The 23149-nt window shown below is 38.2% G+C and overlaps 1 protein-coding gene across 2 annotated transcripts in view; it reads right to left on the bottom strand.

The window, feature by feature from the left end:
• The window catches only part of RELN (reelin), a 277039-nt gene that overhangs the window by 179252 nt on the left and 74638 nt on the right, over positions 1-23149 (bottom strand). For both annotated transcript variants that reach the window (XM_053942869.1, XM_053942868.1), the window contains exon 3: positions 17700-17835. In XM_053942869.1, the coding sequence (XP_053798844.1) occupies positions 17700-17835 (136 nt within the window). The remainder of the gene's footprint in view (positions 1-17699; positions 17836-23149) is intronic.

Raw genomic sequence — 23149 nt, 5'->3', positions numbered from 1 at the left:
CTCTTATGAATTAAACATAATTCTTGATTTATGTTCTGTTACCCTTGTATCAAAACCCATAGTTCCAGAGCAATGTCACTGTGAATTCATTTAATGATATTGATGATACACCTAATGCAGAGAATACAAAGTAACAAGCAGTGCAGAGTATGGCTTTATAAATCACTCCTACAGAGCATTAGGCAATAAATAACAAGCCATTAATTCACTCTAAATTATGCTAAGACATGAAAAGTACTTGTGCAGCAAATTATAAATACCTGCCATTTCTGATAAAAATGTGAAACTTTTGACCAAGAAATTTTATCAAATCACGACATACATATCAGACATCAAATTGAGTGGGTTTGGATTAGACCTCCTTTCTTTAAAACAAGACACAGATTGCAAAAACAAAACAGCAGTTAAATCATCCTCTAGGCAACCCAAGAACCCAATGTCTCAAACTGCTTCCAGCACCTGCATTTCATCTGCGTGATTCTCAAGCTCCTGACTGCACAGACAACTCTCCCAACAAATCCTAGTGCTGCTGCAGCTCTTCAGCTGAATATGAAGCTCCAGGACCTGAGAGTCCTTGCACTGTGAGTTGTCAGCAACATATCACATGGGAAGTTCTCATGTCCTGTGTGTACACCAATACTCACACTACGCACACGACACCATCCTGTGCATGGGACTTAAAACAGCATAATCTGGTCTAACTGAGATTAGGAAATATTTTCCTTGAGAAAAATTGAAATTGGAGGGCAATGAATGATTAATTTACACATCATCTGATCCTGATGATTGTAAAGAGTTGTTATGGTCGAGAGTCTTTGGCAGAGAAACCAGGTAATTTGTTTCTTATGGTCTACTTTGTAGTATTTGAGGAAATTATGTTTCAAGTGTTGGCTTTTCTGCAACTACTCAGCAGGAGTTGAGTATCTTTTTGTCTGTGTCTAAGAAATGGTAAAGCAACCTCCAATTATACTTACTGGTTAAGAGCTTTTGAATCCTTTAGAGACCCAAATTTGTATGGTCTACAATACATGAGGTAACAACTGTAGAGCTGGATTATGACCCTCTTGTCATGAGCAATGTCATTAATGTAACAACCATAAAAGAAGTAGTTTGATTCCCTGGGAATTATCTCTCTCCCTCCTTGTTGGATCTGCTAAGGGGTACAAGGGAGACAATGAGAGAAAAGTAATTGTGCTAAAGAGAGTAAGACTGTAAACCTAAGAAATCTGGTTAAAGGACCATGCACTCACCATGCTGACTGAAGCCCAAATCTTTCAGGATACTTAGCCTGGCTAGTCAAAAAGCAGGGCAAAAAGCAATCTGACAATTTGTATGCTACTGAATTTAGGGTGGCTGTTTTATTCCTCCATTAATATATTAACAAAAAGGGCAAATTCTCTTATTAAAAATGACAGTGAGAAAGCTGAAGGCTGAGTGCAGGAGATGGAGCCTGTCCCCATTTCATAGAAATGAAGATAAAACCTCTTCATTATCCCTTTTTACCTTAGTTACCCAACAGTAACTAAATTTTAAGTAAAAGAAATAAAATTGCTCAAATTATTACGACAGTGTCAAGCCTTGGTTCCCCAAACTGTTTTGGCTCCTCTATCTCTGCTCCTCTCCCCAGTAAACAGTAATCTCCAGTACTGAGTCACCTCCTAACCTGACATTTTCACAGTGGAAATTTGAGGATTGCCACAGGCATAGACATGCCACTAAAACAAAACAAAACAGATCTGTATGAATAACAAAGTTATCTCTCAAGGGAATTTATTTTCCCAAATTTTGCTAGGTGCTGACTTTCTGCACGATGTCTTCCCAGGCCTGGCTTAACCTGCACCCCTATGAGCTTTGCTGTCTCACCAAAAGCTTGCTGCTCTTTTCTATTTCCCAGGCTGCATTTTTGTGTTCCCACCCATTTCTGTATTTACCAAAATAATCTTAACAATATGCCAATGAGAAACACAGTAAACAGTTCTTTCTAACTATCTCATCTGGAATTATATCCCCCGTTTTAACTTTTCCTTTGAAAAGAAACCACTTATTCTAACATTGCTTTAACAACATTTTTAGAAAAAAAATGTAATTATACTCTGCATATGTGAACCTCAACACTAAAATTTAGCTTCATCTATCCATAACTGTGCATCAGTTGCTGGGAGACCAAAGATTATGCTACTCACTGTCTTTCTCTTGTTTTATATTTCAACAGCCTCCAACATCCCTTTGCATGCTAACCGCTGCATAGTACTTTTGCTCTTTAATTCAGTGATTGTGTGAGCAGATTGAGGTCAGTATAATGCCCTCGAAATTCCAAGTGGCAAACCACTTGTGTTATGGGCATAAAATCTGAGATGCCCATAGCCCAGACTTTTCAACATAAAAATAAACTGGCTCTTACCCAGTTACCCAGCTTTGGCCCAGGTTATTCTATTAAAAAATAAAATGTTCCAAAGGAGTACATTGGCAGAAACTTACATATTGCAAACATTAGAACAGGCAATTCATCAGGATACCAGTCTGTAGAGACCAGGCTCAACTGTAAATTCATCAACATAAAGTTCTAAAGTGTAAACAGACTTTCTATATGGACAATGACAGCCCAAGCCATTATTGGTCTTCTAGCTACCATCTCAGCTATATTTCCTAATTCTCACAAAACCCTGAAATTAAATACTGCTAGCAGCAAAAGTTACTTTTTTCATGTTTTGCCTTAGTAATAACTAAGCAACTAGTAATAACAGCAATAACTCTGTAGCTGAAGACAGTTATTCTTAATTCGATATTATTTTGCTAGAATTACTGCTGATTTAACTTTGCCCATGCAGACTCTCTGAATCCATAACTCCACATCCATACAGCAGGCAGTCAGCTTTCTGGGGCTGCATTGTCTGGGTGTGCTGCCCAGCCCTGGCTGGAAGTGCTCTGGTCTTTGGCAAGTGCTCACTGACAGTGAATCTGCAGGAATGCACAGACATGAAAGGTATTATTACATTGCTATTTGTTATGCTAATTTTGTTAAGGGCCTGTCAGAATTTCATTATAAACCATATTTTCAAGGAGCTCATAAATCAACCATGAAATGTATTCTGTGCTCACACTTTCACAGACTGAATAAGACCCAATGACTTGATTTTGCCAATTTAAAGCAAAAAAAAAAAAAAAAAAGAGAAAAAGGGTTTATTAAAATTCTATTTATTAATTTTTCAAACATAACTTACAAATTTAAAGACACTATTAAAGCACTACTGAACAGAGCACTGCAAAGCTTCCAGCACTTGTGAACACTGAGCTTCACTTACTTTATAATTTTGTTACTGTCTGAAAATCTAATTAAACTCATGAAAACTTAATAAACTTGGCTAATATCTCTGTTTTGGCTGAGGTTTGTATCCCTCCCATTCTCTCTGTCATTGAGTGTTCAGTACTCCTGAACCTTCCAGCTTCACACACAAAGCTCCACGTAGCTGAGAGCCCCAAGATGTGCTACAGCCTTTGGAGATCCAGGGCACGCGCAGCTGAGGATGGGCTCTCGGGTCAAAGGGACCATTAACTGCTCTGTCCTGGCTTTGGCACTCCCTGGTAGCTCCAGCTGAGAATTCCAAGTCACATTCTACAACAGAAAATCCCTGCTGCCAAAAGTGAGACAAAAACCCAGCCTTGAAATCCAGCTTGACTACCTGTGATAGAGATTGGCATCAAGAGCGGCGAGCTGCTGATGCAAGTTAATTGCCATTACCAAATTAAACTACTGCAACATGACTGCCATTACTGACCACTCTAATGGCCATCCAATAGTCATCTATATCGCATTGCACATCATCATTCAACCTCAGAAGTACTTGCTTATGATTTTTAAAATTTGTTTTTTATTCCTTCTCCTAGTCCACAGGGCTTCTAGCTAAAAGTATTTCAGAGCTCTGAACATAGTCACAACCAGCAAACCTAGCTATTAGATCCCTGGTGGGTCACAAATCAATGACAGAAATATCCTTACAAATACAAGTAAACATCCCTGACATATCCTAAACACTAGCAAGAGTGAGATCTATTTTATTTTTATTTTTATTTCATTCAGCAAACACGTCGTAAAAATTTTAACTGCAAATTGTCCTCCTGTGAGATGCTTTGTTTTTGTATCAAAGCAAAGCATTAAAAGATCAATCCTTAAAAGCTTAACAACAAAAAAGGCCAAGTGCAATCTACATACACTGAAACTAATTACTTTTATGACAATCTACTTATCCACTACATCAGTCTGGCAACCTAATACATGAATTCCCGGAGTCTTAGTGCCTACAGGTTGTGCCATATGGCAATGCAAAGTTGGATTTAGATGTGATTTCAGTGTAACAATGGTTATGCCTTTAAAGGCACAAAAAGTGTACTAATACATGAGGAATTAAATAATTTTTAGGAATTTAACATTACATAATTTTCACTTTTCTGAAGACCATAGTACTAGATATAGTGCCAGGATTATGAAATTTTTCACTATTGATGGGTATGTTGCTGCCACAGGAGACCTAAGAATGACCCTCATAAGAAGGAGAAAACACTTGACATGGATGTTCTGTGCAATATTGGAGAGGGGTTGAAAAAACAAAAAAAATTAAAAGGTGACCTGTTATGTTAGAGAAAATGCCAACGAGGAGAAATATTTGTGAGACCACATTTCATATTCCCTAATAAAAGTCACTGAAATCCTTGCAGAGGTTAGATGAAATATGATGTATCCTTGATGTACTTCAGGACAAAGACAGTGTTGTCATGGATTCCAGATCTGTTTGCCCTCCCCCATGAGAAGTAAAGCTGACATTCCTCATCCATCAGTATGGACAATGGCTCACAGTGATAAACTAGTGGTTTCCACTCAAGGGGCACCTCAGGTGGCTTTGAAAGAGAAAGGAGGATTGGAAAACCACGTCCTCCCCTTCCCATGGAATCTAAGATGCAGATCTCTTCTGGTGGAAGAGTCAGGAGCCACCACAATGCAGTTGTTGCCTCCAGTCCAGCAGTTACAGTCACAGCCAGGTTAAGCAAGAGAGAGACATGAGCTACAGATATCAGCTGACAGTACAAGGAACAACTCAGGCAGAGAGTTGTCTTTTCCAACCCTTTACTCGCCTGACTCTAGGACTCTTGATGCTGAGAACAATCAGAAAAAAAAGTTCCCTTAGAAGTTAAAAGCTTCACCAAATAAGAAACCCAGTGCTCAAAGCCACTGGGAGACACACCATTCTTAAGAAATGACATTTCATCACGTTAAGTAACAGCAGAGCTCCAGAGCTCTTTTTTGAAACAAAAAAGACAACAATTTGCACATAAATAATTAGAACGATGACCTAATTGCCCATACTATTTAAAACACAAAGTTCTGGCTAAGAATGCTGGCAACCCACAAAACAGTGCCAGCTCCAAGAGCAAAGGAACAGTAGCTCCAAAGCTGGACACTTCACCCGAAGGAAAGGTCATCTGTCCTTGGCAAGCAGGAAAATATCCAAACAGATTTCATGGCTTCTGGCAAGGTAAATTGTCACAGCTGAAATGTCTGCCCTTGCAGAAATCACAGTTGAAATGTTACATGACTTTCAGCGTGATTCAAGTGCCGCAAGGGCGCCTGGTGGTATGTAGGGCACGTGAGCCTGGGAGAGCAGCTGAGGAAGCCCAGCTCGAGATGCACATGGGTGCTTTGCTGGAAGTTTCCCAGGCACAGAGATTCAGGCATATGTACTTTTCACAGCTGATGAACAGAGAGGGTCTCTCCCAAAATCTCAGAAGGGACACCAGTAACTGACCAGCCATGCTCCCACATGTCTGTGTGTCCTGAAACCAGGAAAAGTGGCCTCAGTCACTTCATTAAGCCATTTATATTCATGACCCTTCTCTCCATCTTGTCAGTAATAAACCAAAAGGCAAAGCATTGAGCCTGGAAACAGCTGATATTGACTCAGTTCCCAACTTGGTCCAAGGCTGGTCCGAGGATCTCCTCTCACAGAACAGGGCTTTTCTCATTTGTGTATGAGCTAAAACCTTCCATTAAACCCGGGGACTGTGTAGCTTCTTACAGCCAGAGGAAGAAGTCAGAAAAAACACCCCCAACAACTACAGCCTAGAAGATAGAAAAGGGATCTAATATTTAATCCTTAATCCTTCCAGGGGGCTGGAGGCCATGTGTCTCTGTGTCCTACGATGTCGTACACAGCAGAGAGCTGAGCTTCCTCTCCTCCTAACCCAGAATGGCTCCAGGCAAAGCTGTCTACAATATTTTAGCTTTTCCCATCCCCTTCCTAAAGCTTATATTATGAGACTTAATGAGCATACCCACAGCCCAGACAGAACAGGTGCCACCACTTCCACACCCAAAGTCCACCCTGCAGATGCAGGTCGGGTTGAGCCACAGTTACCAGCACATCATGCTGTGACTGGGTTTATAAACTTAGCCTATATAGCAGCAGAGACCAAGTTTGACACAAGTATTCCCCAAGCACCTGAAATGGTGCTGGAAAACATGAAGAAGAGACACATGTGATGACCACTACCTGACAAGCTCCTCCTGGGGCTGGATACTGGAGAGGTAGCTAATTGTTTTCATTTGCTATGCTATGAAATCCCCATACTACCTTCCCCCAGACCAGGGAAGTACTGACCATTTAACATTCCTTTCAGACTTGGTTCTGCTTCACTGAAGACATAGAGTTACTATAAAATTAGCAAATTACAAATCCCTAATGTTAGTTGATATTATTTATGAAGGATGAGCATTGCTTTCACTCTAATATTTTATGAGAATAAACCTTTCTAATAATTGTACAAAATCAAAGAGGAAGATAATGGCCCTTTGTTTTAAATAAACTTCAAATAGTTTTTGGTGTATTTGGTGTGTTGGTATTGTTGTTTTGTTTTTAAAGTTCATTATCTTCTAGAGATGTCATTTTCCCTTTTAATTTTGGCAATTTTCCAAATTCTAAGGAAGTTTCCCAGTACTTCACATGCTGTCACAGCATGTTCAAGCCATCTTTACAGCTCTTCCATCGTATTTTGTGTAAAGAAAAACTTTTAGCTCATCATTGCAGCAGCTGCTAATGAAGGCGTTCTTCTAATTGATGAGGAGAGAATGATAAATATTTTAAGTATCCATTAAGCTGTGCTAAATCAATGGTGATTTACCCAGAATTTCTATAGGAACATACAGCACATCCACTTTAATATCAAGTGAGTTAATTGTGATCAATGATACCCCAGCAGAAGGCAAATGAATTCTTAATGACAAGAAACTTCGTGTGTAACAAAAATAGAAGCTAACAAGAAACCTCCTTGCAGCATTTTACATTACATCATTAGTAACTACTGTACTGAAAAAATTAAAAGGAAAATACAAACATTTTAAAGACTTCTACAGATCAATCAATTTTACAAAACATAATAGGACAAGGAAAAAAATTGTAAGCTTTTCTAGAATTCTTTTTTTACATACATATATTTTGGAAATTTATTTTAACATGTATTAGATTAATTAAAAAGTTATCATCACAGAATTCAGGGGTTTTTTTTTAGCCACTGAATACAAGACTGGAGTCTCTATGGGTGTCCTTGTCTCACTTTTAAAATCTCTTTTGTTTGACTTGTAGGTTTAATGTGCATCATAACACCTCTCATCCAGCAGTAAGAAATTCTCTGGGGAACACTTGCAGAAAATAGGACATTGAGTCCATAATTAAAGTAATCTCTTCCCAGGCAGATGCTTCAGTTGGCTCTGTTATCACATATTACAAAAGGCATCTTGAGGCCTATAAAATGTGTGGCAAATGGCTTTGGAGATGAGAAACAGCAATTTTTCATCTAATTTTGATCCATAGACATGTAAGTACTGTATTGCCACTTTTTGGTATGAAGCCAAATAACTATTGTGGTTGTTGAAATAAGCTTGGCAGTAACCAAAATTAAAGAGTACTCCAGCTTTTATCATCAGTCAGGAAAGCCTTTTTCTAGCCATCTTTGCACTTAGCAAATAAGCATGCCATCTCAAATATGCAAGTTAATGCCTACATCTGGATTTAGAAGAAAGGCTTTATGCAGCTTAACTTACCATACATATTCTCTATTTGCGTGTTAAAACCATCGTTCAAATTACGGCCCTGACATCTTCACTGCATTGCCAAACTGTCTGTGATACTGATTGGGAGTGTTTCTACTATTTATTATTTGTATGTTAGGATGTTTAGGACATTGCTCTTTGAATGTATAAGTAGGTTCTGCAAAGTAATTTGCTCACATCAGTTATAATCCTTTGCATAAACACTGATGGTGATAGGAGTTGGCTGAATTTGAGGAGCATGTTTTTAGTTCCTGACTGCAGCAAAGTGTTCAATGTGGGCAAAATTTGACCTCAGACTACTGAAGTACTGAAAATAAAGACAGAATTACTTCATTTTTTCCAAAATTGTTATTTTAAACTCTTCCCTATTTGGGTGGGAAATCACAGAGATTGCTGGAGAGCTTCTTATTCTTTAGGACTTTAAAAATGCATTTTTCACAGAAAATAGCTCAAGTGAATGTACATTACTACTTGAACTAAATAGCTTATGTTGATCTAAGAGGGATATTTGGAAGGTTATAAGAGGAAATGTATTTGTTACATTTCCAATAAGAAAGAAAAAGATTCAAGCCACTCAAAAACAATAAGGAAAACAACACCATCAACCATAAAACATAATGTTACAGGGCCATTGTATCTGTAAAATATGGAATGAAAACAGCCATTAATCACCAACAAGAGCCACAAAACAGTATGTGAAATACTTAAATAATATACTTTTAAATAAAAATGTATTCTTTCAATTGGTGTAGCACCTTCAAGTCATGTTCTAGGTGATAGCTCTGCTGTACAACAGAGTTAATTCTGTCAGATAATTTGAGAATATGGTCATTCTGAATACTCAAAATCAAGTTTTTGCAGCAGGAGGGCAGCAAAAGCTGATCAAATATTTTTGTTGTATTTAAGTTTAGGCATTCTTTCTTTCTTGGTTTCAAACTTTTGCTAGAACTCACCATGAGGAGACCATTGTTATACAGAAAAGGAGAATTTCTTCCTTGCTGAATATTACTCTGTGTCTACATAATATTTTGTAAATCACTCTCTATTAAAGATCCTCCAAATAAACAAGGTGAGAAAAGTAAGCTAATTTGTGTGAACTGAGAATATGGTCAGAACATCCTTATATGGCCTTACCTGTGTACACAAACAAAGCGAAAGTAAAAAAAAATAATGTGAAGGCACGAATTTTAAAAAAATTTGGAAAGTGTTGCCTGTGCCTTTGATGACAGCATGAGCACACCTGACTGCTCTGCTGGACCAGCAGCACCTGCAGGATCAAGTTCTTCACCAAGTCATTTAGCAATGGCCCCTGGCAAGAAGTCAAGGACTTCCCAAAAACAAGACAACGCACTTGACTCCAGCTCATTCATGCACTGGACATATTATCTGCTTAAGAGATGGCACTGAAATGATCAGGCTCCAACAGTCCACCAGGAGACATTCCAGAGTTAGCAGGCTCTTCCATGCAGACATGGTATTTATTTGTACAGGCTCATCTGCAGTACTGAAATTCATCTTCCTAAAACGTCTTTTACAATTGTCCTCTGTCTTTGCCTACACTCATGTTTTATGCACTCTATGTCTACCCACAGACAATAGTTCCAGGTATGTTTAGTGCTCAATCTTTTTATAGCTAACATTTTCAAAATAACTCCTCAAAACTGGTTAGTGGCTATTTCATTCAGCATATTTCTTCTAGGATGGAATTTTGAAAGGTTTGTTATTGATGAATTATTACTAGGCAAAAGATATTTCATTCAACGGCTGTGATACAGAGGAAAACCTGTTAGTGGAAACAAAGTGTTGGGAGTGTATGTAATATGTTCTGTACTCCAGTTAGGTTTTCAAAAGTAAGCCATTTTGAGAAAAGGGGAAGATAAAGCAATGCTTTGAATGAAACAAAGGTTTATGCTGCTGATGAACTAAAATATATTTTGAAAAATCACCCTGAGGTTCAACTTCAGAGATATTTTATCAAAATTCAAGAGATAATCTTAAACACAATTACTCATAACTGATTCACAGATTGTGAATTGATGGCCTCATGCACAAAAATAATGAAAATGTTGTGCAGAAAAAGAAAATAAAATCTAATCTCTGCTTCTAGAATTGCTAAATGAATACTTGTAAGATGGGAAGCAATTCTCACCATGACCATTTTATTATTTAGATAATACTAGTAGAAAATTACTAAATTTCATTTTATTTCATGCAGGAGGTGCCAGAGTCCTATATGAAGCCACAACAAAATCTTAACAGAGAAGCCAAAGGCTATACTCAGCTTCCTTCTACTATCATATATTACAAGTATATGATATAATAAATTTGCATCACACAAAGAAAAGAAATCATCCTAATATAGTATAACACTGCAGTTTCTACTCTGGCATTATACAACATTGACAGAAGTAGCATTTTATGCTTCTTGCTCATCTTTGGATTCAAGTTCAACTAACACCAATAGAATTTTCATGTGCTCTTTCTTTAAATACATGCTCACATAACCATTTTTTATGGCTTTGTTGGTTCTACTTTTCTTATACCTATAACACAGTGCGAGGAGTCTAAAATCACAAATGGCCGGTTGTCTGCACACTTGTAGAAAAGCTTGAAAAATGAGTAGCCTTCTCATTAAAATGGGCTTTTGGTAGGAATATCAGTCATCTGAGAGAATATTACACAACAGATTTGACCTACAAGGAAAAAGGAAAAAAAATTGCAAGACTTTATGAACTTTACACAGTTGCCATTTTTATTCATACCCTTCAGCAGATTTCAACTGTTGAGCAGCCCACTCATTGGAAATTCTTGACACAGACAAAGTTACTTACTGTTGAGGGTGGTGGGGATGAAAAATTCATTTTCATTACTTGGTGCATGATGTTTATGTTTAGGCAGCTGAGTCTGTCTGGGTGGGATTCCAATTCACATTTTAAAAAAATCTTAAAATATGTGCCTATATAAGGGTCCACAAGCAAGCTATGTAGCTAATGATCCATTTCGGCCAGTGGAGATATAGATGTTAATTCTGCTGCCTAGAAGTATTAAAATAATTAGAACCATCCTAATGAAAGCTAGTAGAGACCTTGTATTCCTGCAGGTACCTCTCCCTAGATGCAGAACTGAATGTCAGGCCTGGATGTCTATGGCACCAGCTTGCACACCCATTAACCCTCAGGGGAATTACAGACAAAGCTCATAAAAACACCTGCCTGGAGATAGGCACATATCCTATATCCAGTTGAAATAACTGAAAACCCCTTTTCAGGAGTGGACAATTAGGTGCAACCAGCTTTCATCCTCTCTCATGGTTTTCTTGCTTTGCTCTGAACACTTTTGAGTACTCACCAACACAGTACCCTTTGTGTTACTATCTTCTGTTAAAAAAGTTTCTGAAAACATCCACAATTTCTCATTAGTGACCTTTGTTTGCTTTACACAAAATAGACAAAACTAAGACAGAACTAACAGACAAATTAAATCTAATTTCACATAGTCAGATGAGTCTTTACTGTTTGGGGTCATAGTTAGAAGAGCCACAATGATTCCATGCATAGTGTTTGCATTTCACTGGAAATTAACAAACACAGAAGATAAAGGAGGTAATCTGGGCATCACATCAAAATGGGACATGAGAGCAGAGCCAAGATAAGAATCAAATATTGGCTCATGATTTTCAGAATATTATACATAATGTTGATTGACAGCACAACAATGCCTCTACCCAGGGAAGTGGAAAACCAAGCATGGGAGTAATTTTTCTTCATAGTTCCACTAGACTGACACACCAGCAATGAACAATTACTGATGATTTTTCTTTTCTACAAGGCATAAGTTATAAGCAATACAGAAAAAATAAAATGACTACAACACTGGGCTAATGTTGGAACTACTCTGAATGTAAGCAACGACTGTCTCTGATTTGATGCTGCTCATACAATCCCTAACTCAGAATCCACACCAATATCACAAAGTGCTATGAAATATCCTTCTTCACCCTTTTGTTGCAGAAAAGAGTAGGAAGAGAAATGCAGCACTTACTGATGCAGAGAGCTGCTTCTTTATAATTCCCCAAAGTCAAGGCTATCTGTACATTAAGGTTTTCATGTGTTATAGCACAATCCTCAAATGAATGCAGAGGTTTCAAATATGGCAGCAACTAGAATGTTGTAACAACAGTGTATTTCAGTGTACAATTCTGTGTCATCATAAGAATGTGAGGGAGAAAAACATACACGACTATATAATTGAGAGTTGATTATACATAAATGCAAGGGACTTAAGGGACCTCACTTCTGAATTATGCTGGTTTTTGTTTACTTTTGTGTTATTTGTGTGTATTGTCATTATGTACAAGCATACTTGTGTACTTAATCTTTAAGATTATCCTTTGTACTCTTTCAAACAATTGAAGAAACCACAGTAAACAGTGTCTTAAAAGGCAGTTTAGCTAAGTGGTTTACCAGAGGAATGTGGGTCCTTCAGATAATATAGAGCTTCCCCACCCTAGCTAGAGAACTAATATAGTAAAGCATGTAATCTTGGCTGTTTATTCAATATTTCTATAATTATTATCATAGGTTTTCTATAAATGATTTAAATAGGTAACCAAGTCTCTCAATCACAGACTTTATGTTCTGTAGTGTTTGTACAGCATGGTATTTTGAGCTCATAATTAACACCTTTGCCAGTTCCTGAAACAGGCTTAAACACATGGGCATGAAAAAATCAGTTCTGGAACAGGGTACTTCAAACTTCCCAGAACGGGGTTGTAACTTTAAGTGATTATGGGAAGAGGCATATTCTCAGTGAAAAACACATCTTTCTTGAAAATTTCTTCCAACAGCTGTCTGCCTCAGAATTCAGTCCCAGACTTTTTCCAGGAGCTGTACTGAGAATCAGCTTCTCCTGCCTCAACGTAAGTGATGTGCCAGTGCCCTGCCTCAGCCACCACTGCTCTCTTACTTCTGTCCTCACACAGAGAGACCACCACAGCTATTCCCATTGAGCTGTTTACACCACAGGCTGTGATAATTGTCATAAAATATGTGATTGGGTCTTTTAGCTTATTAGACTCTGCCTACAGACTCAGGCAGATAGCTTTACAGAAGTCCAGTCTTCCATTAATAGAAGTTATAGTGAATATATAGACAACCATAATTATTAAACACCCACTCAGTGACTAACACGAATGATTACATAAGAAATATACTTATTTTTCTAGGTACATTCTACAGCCTACATTTCTATGCAATACAATAGCCAGAACTTCTGCAATAAACCATACTGGTGGCCAAAACAAAATATGCTTTTGCTATTTAGGTCAGCTTTATCACTTTTGCAAACTAGTAAGTTAAGCCATCTATAAAACAACAGGCTTAACATCCTAAGATGCAGCCCAGCATGCCACCCTGCTTAACAGCCATTATTATCCCTGCTGTCAGGCTGAGCTTTAACTAGGTTAGTGTGAGCTTAGAGCAGAAATTACAAACCACGAAACCTAGCTGAAGGATTACGAAGATAATATTTTACAAATTTGCACACAATCAGAGAAATTACTTGTTAGTGTAAAGGGGGACCTACTCTTTTGTGGTGGTAAAGAGCATTTACAGATCCTGGCAATTTGCTTCGGAGGCCCTGTGCTTAATACCTGTTTAACATAGTCCTAAATTATTGCTAAGAAGACTATTCTGTAATAAATGATGCATCTTAGCTTTCATTTCCTCAACTCAGCTGGAGGCATCTATGGTGAAAACACACTACACATCACACTAAGATACTACAGGAACACCAGCAGCACTCAGCATTTCTCTTCGAAGTTATTTCATTGAAAGGTACTTTTAATACTCATTTAATAGCCATTATAACATACTTTGAGGAAAAAAAAGAGCCCAACAGAGTTAAAATAAATTTGCACACAACTAGTGTAAAAAAAAAGGCTATTGCCTAATTTTGCACAGAAACAGGTTGGCTCCAGCCATCTTCCCCCACGGAGCACAGGGCTCTACACCATCCCTATTCCTGGTGAAACTGGGGAGAAGGCTTGTTGAGTAAAACACTGAGCCAAGGAAAGATGCAAACCTTCATCAGGTAACATTACATTTAGGGCCAGCAGTGGCACAGCACTGTGTGCAATGGAAATAACTGGACTACATCAAACTGCAGAGATTAGGAATATTCCAGTGGAGTTAGAAAGAAACTGAGTGCTGTGCTAGCAAGCTGGTGTGAATCCCAGTTTGCTGTGCCCCTGCATCTCACCTACACAGAAATAAACCCATCTTCCTTGCAGAACTGTGCCCCACATCCCTCCCCACAGCATTCCTTCCTGCAGCACAGGAACACACAGGTACCTTTGTGTGTCCCTCACTGGCTGTTTCAGTAACCTAAGTGTGGCCAGGAGCCATCCTCCTTCACCATGACTGGGAAATGCAGGGTGGACTGGGAGCTGACACATTGACAGCAGGAATATTTCTGGCAGTTTATAAACAAATCACGTTGTAGCAGGGAGGATTGTTGTTGGGAATGTCCAAATTTACAGATATAAATGGTCTGCATGGCTACTGATTTTTATGAAACTTAGTATCTTAATATCTCAACTCCTTTGTCATTTTTGTTTGGTTACCAATGGATACAAGAGCTACAAAGAAGAACAGGCTGACAGCATCACTGCACAAATCCCATGTCTTAGGGCTCCTGTTTTTTTCAGGACTGAGCTCTAGAAGAGCACACCAAAAAGCACAGATGAAGTGAAAGGGAATTTTGGCCATGATGTCTACAGGGTCGTGACTTTGTGTCACATCCACAGAAGTCCACTGCTTTAGTGGAAGCCAGAACAGGTCAATAGTGTGTGCACTTAATAAAAGCTATCTGGCCTGTCAGAAATTTGCCTGGTGACCTTTGTTCCGTTCCTCCTGACAATTGTCCAGGGAGAAGAATCAACACTCAATCGCACATCAAAGCCAATGCTAATTAATAACCTTATTATCCGTCCCCAGAGAGGTCAAAGACTAATGAGCTGATTTGAATCACAGACAAATTGGCAACAAACAGTATAGGAAGCTCTTACCTGTACTGAATTATAGTCAGAGTCCATAAATTCACATATCTTTTCTAAACACTTCCAAGTTATACTAAGTTAAAGAAAAATTAATTAAATGTATATATTAAATGTAATCTATAATAAATTTAAACTTTATATTAAATTGAAAGTGTTAAAAAAACTTGTTTATTATTTGCTGTAAAGGTACAAAGGGAGACAAATAAGATTGAGTCCTCTGGAGCTCTTGTATTCAGGGAACTGGGTAAGGTAGGCAGACTAACACTGCACCATAAAAATAGCTTTGTTTACTGCAACTAGTGATTTACTAAGCAGGAGAAACACCAGCTGAGGCAAGAAAGTGTGGGCAGCTGAAGAAAAATTGAGGAGGAGGATTAGAGGTAAAACATATTTCTCCTTTTTACATTTCCTTCAACTGATGATCACATTTACCCAATATTCCTGCAGACAAGCGTGATCCTGGAGTAAACACCAACTTCAGAGAAGCTGAGCCTTTCCACTCTGGTCTGAACTTATTCTATGGGAAAACAAACCGATATAAATGCATCATTTTGCTCATCCTCAAAACGGTATCACCCATGGAGCATCCTTATACCTCATATGAGACATTCTGAAAAGCCACCAAGACTGACCGAGGGACCCTGGGAGCTGTGGTGCTGGGCTCCCCGCTGCAGGATCAGAACTCTCAGCCCTGCCAGATGTAGCTTTACATCCATGCTGCAAATTACCTAGTCAACAATAAATTCAGATTTCTGCTATACCTGGCTAAGGACTTCACTAACATAGTGCAAACACCACCTTTGTTCAAGGGGTGCTAATGCCAAAGAGGTGGATTATAACTTAAACAGGAAATTACAGGTTTGATTTCCAAAACTCTTCAGTGCTGGTCTAACTCTGTTTCCACTGTTCATTGTTTCCACTGAAGACAATGTTGAACCTTTGATGGATTTCAAGATAGACATTCATTGCCTTAGAAAATATCCCTTTAATTTCACTTGAATGAGAATCAGCATTCATAGTAGTATTTGCATTTCTGCAGAGTTATTTGTCAGGTCTTCAACAATGGCAAACATGAACAAAAAACCCAATACAAAACCAGGGGAAAAAATTACCCACAGGAAAATGAATGACTGGTTAGAAGTTGACCTCAAAACTCACAATGGAGGGTCACATTTCATAACAAATACATTCACAGTCACTCTGCAAGTTAGGTCTAAGAATTCAACAAATATTTCTTGAATACCAGAAAAACCAAAAAATTCAAGGAAGAAAGGGTGTAAGCAAGAGTACACAGAGAAGATGTACAGGCAGCTCAAACAAATTTTAGCTGCTTCAACTTTATCAACAGAGGAAACCATTTTTAGAAAGGAATTAAAGGTTGTATAAATCCCATAGTTGACAGATTTCCTCAATGTATATGCAACAGATACACTCCCAAAATTTAGTTACCAATCATCAAAACTATTATTTCTGAATTTCCTATTAGATGTTTAGAAGAAAAGAGCTAGAAATAAAAATGTCTTGACATTGTGATCACAGCTAAAAAATAATGTATCCTGACAGTATAGACAAAAAAGTCTATTATATAGGTAAGGGGAAATATCATAGTCACAGGTAAACCAATCTACAGGTACTGTGTTCACCATCAGCAACTTATGTAGTCAAAGACATCAGTAGTTCATTTTTTTTTTTTTTTTACAAAATTCAAACAACTTGATTATATGGGGCACTTACCTGCTGCTTCCCAGTATGGATTAAAAGGGAATAATACTCAGAAAGCTTGTTTTGACAACAGCACAGTTACAGAAATGTCTCTGAAATGTTGCAATTATTCACTTATTGAATTAGGGAGCTGTCTGCCTTTTTTTTTTCTTGAAAATGTCAAACTTGAAACATTTTCTATTTTTGACTGCATTCTCAGTGTATTTTCTCTCTAAAATCTGGTCTGTAAAATTCTGGAACTAATTATTAGGAATTACTTGACTGTAATAGATAGTAATATATATGCTAATAATTCAAGTTAAGTTATTTTGTTGGACCTTTATTTCTAAATCATTAAATGATAATTTATGTCTTTAAAACAAATTGCCAGAAAAACGCTCTTCGTCATTTTTGGTTCATTAGAAGTTCAGAGTGTCTAAAATTAGAAACAGTAAATACTTGAGTATAGCTACTCTCAAATACTTGCATTTTATACTGATGCTTACAATATGAATATTTGTGTGATGTTCTAACTTATATTAAATGCAATAGTTACAAGACTGTATCAGTGCAAATAGGCTATATACTTAAAGGATCAACTACATGATTAATTACTAAGAATCCATTTCTTTTAAATGCTAGACTTCCTACATGCCTTGAAAATAAGAAGTCCCAATATGCACAGAAATGCTTCAGCCAGGAAGAATTCAATATTCTTTCTTCAAATTACAGTCTACCCCTGGCAGTGTACTCTGACTCTTTTATTCAGCCAGTGTGAGTGGGTTGGATGGTTCCATTATCTCCAGAGTGAGCATCTGCCCTTGGCTCTGTGTGCATACGTACATGAAGTTGACACAGCCCGTCCCTGCAGGTGGAGCGATCCAAACAAAGCTGAGGTTGGTGGTTGGGAGATGGCTCACGTGGGAAGCCACCACGCTGCACATGAACTGGTTTCCAAACTGGTGGTCAGACATAATTCCTAGGAGGAAGACACAGAGGAAGGAAACAGTAACACGTGTTAATGGCTCATTGCAAGGTGCTAGCAGACTGAGAAATGCATCTGCCATGTGTTTCATCATGGCAACACCAAATGAAAAAACCCCAGGGGTATGCCATCAAATAATTAGAATTAATGCCAATGAAAACACTGGAGCTGGCCTTTCCTTGAGCCAAGGCTGACTTTGCATCTACTGCAAGGCTCTGTGTATTTACTGCTGTTAGTCTTCATGAGGCAAATACCAGAGGAATTAGTTGCATTTTTGAAGGAGGAGATAGATTACAGCTACTGTAAATCAGTTATTCCATTACCTCATTACACTCATTACAAAGCTAAAAGAAAATAACACCTGAAGCAAAAAAAAAAAAAAAAAAAAAAAAAAAAAAAAAAAATTATATTTTAATAGGAAAAATGAAGCTCTTAGAGGAAGGTATTATCTATTAATGGACATCTACTTGGGAAAAACAGATGAACTCCAGATCTCCAGATCCATGAACTCTTCTGATCTGAAGTAAAAGCAGCAACCTTCCACAGTTTTACCAGTACACATTCCTTTGATCTTTTATTTCTTTTTCATATATGCTTCTAATACATGAATGAATGTAAATGTCATCTATTAATCTCTCCCTCTGGAATTCACTGCAGTTCAACATTAGACAAAAGAACTGTATTTTTAATGTAAAAACAATATCTGACAGCAATCTTTCTCCCCTTGGAGCCCCTTTGTAGTTTCCCACAAAGTAGTGCAAACTTGGTTGTTTGTTTGACACCCTTTGGCTTAAAGGAAGGCAATCTTACCAGAATGGATCACTACACCTCTACGCCTACTACATGAAAGAGTAAATGATGAAACTATTCTTTTAAACACAGTTATCAGAAGAGAATGCCTTGTTCCAAATTACTTCAAATACTGAGCCTTCATTTCAGAAAACAGTGACATGGGCTGAAACACTGCTAATAGGATCAAAAGGAAAAGGCAATGGGAGTAGGCAACACTGAGCTCAAAAAAGGTCACTGTCAGCTATTTGGTGATTATATCTCAAAGTTTATAATGGTTGGTATTTCCCAAATTCACTTGTTGCAATTCAAACAACAACAGAGAAATAAAACTCATCTCCTGTCACAGCATATATCATAGCATATGCTACAGTTGAGACAGCTACAATACACAGAGTATTGTCATACAATTTCAGACAGCTTCAACCCATACACAGTAACACCATGCCACTTCAGAAGGCTCCAGGTATCTGCCCATACAGAGTAACCAAGGCTGCAAGAATCAGCCGTTCTTTAGCCAACCTTTTATACCCTCATGTTCATGCTTTATACCTGTGTGCCCTCTGGTCCCTTTGGTGGTTGGTCAGTGCACCTGGGCTCTCCATGGCTCATTGCTGTCAGTGCTGCTCACCTGCTTCTCACCCACTGGGAATGAGGTTCAGCCACAGCCCCAATTCCAATAACCACAAACTGCGTACCTACAATCTCTGAGGCTCAGAATCCTTTATTACTGGGTTTTTGGGAATTGTCCTGTAATGTGAATGCAGCAATTCCTCATAAGCCCCCACAGATCCAGAGGTGGAAGAAGTTTGCAAGTGAGAGGTTTACATCAAGGAGGGGGATAAATCCTTCCTAATGCAAACACACTGCTCCACCTGGTGCCCCAGGGGACTGGATGCCAGCAGAACCTTGCATGGAGTGGAGGCTGTCTCACAAGCAAACCATTTCACATTTTATAGGCAAAAAGCAATGTCTGAAATCCTGGTCAGGTACTGGTGAGGATGACAGACTATAGCTCAAGATTATGGATGTTATTTACCCTCAGTGCTATGAAATTCTAAACCAGCTTCAGCTTTTGGGCGGGAGAAATGAGCCACAGTGAATTTAAGTGATCCATCCCAGGAGTGACAGGAGAGCAGCAGGTGATGGTAGTGATGCCTGTATTTTTTACAAACAACCACAACCTCCTCATTCAGGTTTTTTTAGTTAGTTCCCCACTGAAAATCCACATGAGATTTTCTGGCATTCACACAGTCAGAGCTCAAATCCCCAAATGAAGCTGAAGCTCATCTTGTCAGGGTAGTCACAGAGAAGGCTCAAGCTCTCCTGAATGGAGCCTCTTTTCTGGAGATCAGTAGTAGGGAAATCCAGAGAGATGGTATTTTACTGACTCTTCTCTATTACAAGAGGCTAAATACAGATGAGGTTTGGCCACTTCTTGCCCTGCTGTATTTGCCTTTCTTGGCTAATTGAGAGGGGTGGCAATAAAATCCTTAAGGAATCCCAGCTGACCGGTGCCCAGGCTCACTGCCCTGCTCTCAGTGCTGAAGTCCTGCAGTGCTCTGCTCAGACAGGTGTGTCCAAAAAATATACCCAGAGAGGTCCCTCACAGTTAGGCAACTGCTTTGCTTCACCCAGGTGGTAACTCTGATACTTTCCCAAAGCCTGCCCCTCTCTCTGAAGTCAGTGACTTCAGCGCTGTGGGCTGGGGTCTGGGGCTGCTGCAGGGTACCAGCTCTCATCTCTCATCATCCCTGGCTGTGAATGGGAAACAGCCAGCCTCAGACTATCAGGGTAATTAAATAACAGATGCTGTCAGGGGAGAAGCAGGAACAGCCCTTCAGTTTGAAAAAATTCCCCTTTCTCCAGAGCCAGCCAAATGCAAGGGAGGACAAAGGCTGCCCTAACACATCCCCCAGCCAGGGGACAGCCAGAGAGGCTTGGGAAATGTGACTGCTTCCCTCCTTGGCAGCAACTTGTGAGTTAATGAATTCCCTAGATTTCAGGCAGTACACTGCAAAAATGTGCCTAATACATCAAACACATATAACATCTGTGGAGAATTTATTTTTCCTTTGATTTACAGTTTAAAAAAAGAACAATTTTGCAGTTACTAGAATAAATTCTAAACAAGGAAAAAAACCCAACTCATTCAATTTTTTTTCAGAAAAAAGTCAATGAATAGTACAGCAATCATTCAAATCCCAATTTTATAATTTTATCACCATGTTATCTTTATATTTTATTAATAATTGATTGTTATATTATTACAATAAAAACAACCCTCCTCATCTGCTGGACCTTTACTGAGTACATCAACTCCATTTAGGAGTTCAGAGCCTTCAGAACATTCAACAACAACTAAATAATGAAACTTCAGTGAGTGACAGTAATATTAAAAAATATTTTGATACTTAAATTCCAAGGTTTCTTATTGAAAAGGTGAACAAAAGATGATAAAAATGCAAAAAAAAAAATGGAAAATTCAATTGATACTAAGAACTTGCTAAATTAAGAGCAAAGAATATTATTCCACCCTTTTGCTTTGCGTCTTTTTGCAGTTCCTTATTATGGAAGGTAACTCCACCCTTCTCCTCCAGCCCCTCTCCAAACTGGTAAGCTGCTTTTCAGACTGCATGTTTACCCCATAGCAAATCAAAGTACAAAAGTGAAAAAACATTCTGCTTCAAAAATTTTAAATGAGACAAGCCTGATTGTATAGCAGCTCTACGAACAAAATTGGGCCCTGTATGTACCTCTGACAGCTTCAGAGTGGCTCAGGTCAATATTGTGTATGGGTATCTCCCTCACACCCTGGTGACCAGTGCAACAATGTACATTCAAGTCTAGTCTCACAAAGTCTCACAAGTCTCACAAAACTAATAATCTTTAGGTAAAATTTTAAGATCATCCTGTATAAAACTCTATAAACACTTTAGCAAAAAATCAAGTGTTTCTGTGTGACTTAATGAATACTGAGACATTCAAAGTTTTGTGAGAGGCACCCATCCACAGCTCTAAAATGTGCTGTGTGCAAAGAAGCTGTTAACATCTCTCTGAACTCCTTTTGCCTTAGTTTTTACAGCATGCACTCCTCATAATGACATGTTTCAGATATCTTTCTAGATTCTCCATCCCCTAAAATTTCTGAGGCTTTAGGAGTCTCAGTATGATCAGTGTAACCATTTCAACCATTCAAATCCCAGACATGCCTTGGACCTGCCAACAGCATTGCTAAGACAGAAATTAGACATTCTCAGTCTCTCTCAAGAGGGAATTCAGCAACTGTTTTTATAAACTTTAATCACAATGTGCTTAGCTCTATTCAATACACTACCTACAGTCACTGAATCAAAGAACTTCTATGTGAAGAGGTAGATTTCAAGGGATAAAATTAATACAAGAAATGCAGGGATAGAGAAAAATATTGGAAGGAAAAGCTTAGGAAAAGTCAGATGATAAATACATAACTTCAATCTTTAAATGTTTGAAATTATTTTATTAATAAACAGAACCACTAGTAGGGCTGTAACAACTAATGCAGGGAAATATTTTGCTTCTTTTATAAGATGGCATACACAAAGGCGAGTGAGATGTGAAAATGGTGGTCCACAAATGCCCAAATTCAGGTGTTGATCCTGAACTCATTATTACTTTCGCCTTGTTGTGTAGCTTCTCCAAAAGGGAGAAACATAGATTATAGCAGTCATTCTTCCATTTGGGCCTCTGGAAGACAAAAGATGATCTTTTCTACTGATAGAGCTTGGGAAGCATCTAATGGTACAGGTAAATGCAGGACAGAGTCCCATCCTTCTCTGCTTTGTAAGTCTGAGAAACATGGATCTGCAATAGCTCTACTTTCACTCTGTGTTATGTAACTCCATAATGTTCTGTATTACAACATGACATATCCTCCTTAAGAAACAGTTTTCTAAACCAGAACTTCATATAAGGAGCTCATCTGCATGTCAAGGTCCTTGGTAAACCCTTCATTATAGATAAGGCTCAACAGAATTTCCAGTGATGAACCAGATGGCAGGTAGGATACCATTTCCTACTTATTATATGAATTGAGTATCATATTAAACAAGAGAGTGAATGTTAAATACAGGTGTAAAATGAATGAACACATTTTGGCTTTGTTGCTTCTAAACTGATTATCTGCTACATGCTTCAATTTTCAAAGATATGTGTAAGTGAGAAGAGCAAAATGCCACACATAAAATATTGATGAAATTCTAAGAACAAAAAGCTCCAAGTAACAAAATAACTCTGACATCTTTGAGAAAGCAATAATTCCTGATTAAGAGATAATAAATTTGAGTCAGAAACAGACATTTTCAAATTAGATTTTGCATTATGCATAAATAAAGTACCTAGTCCTTGCAACAATTTTTTCCCTTGGGAAACAGAGCTGGAGGCCTACATTCTCCATCTAGGCTCTAGCATCTGAAAGGGTGATCCACAAATCCACAAGGTAAGCACAGTTCTGTCTGGTGTTGTAAAGCAGGGAATGATG

Source organism: Vidua chalybeata, chromosome 5, assembly GCF_026979565.1.
Source record: "Vidua chalybeata isolate OUT-0048 chromosome 5, bVidCha1 merged haplotype, whole genome shotgun sequence".
Lineage (NCBI taxonomy): Eukaryota > Metazoa > Chordata > Aves > Passeriformes > Viduidae > Vidua > Vidua chalybeata.
Note: the sequence above shows the minus strand (reverse complement) of the source record. Positions and strands in the feature narration are given on the sequence as shown.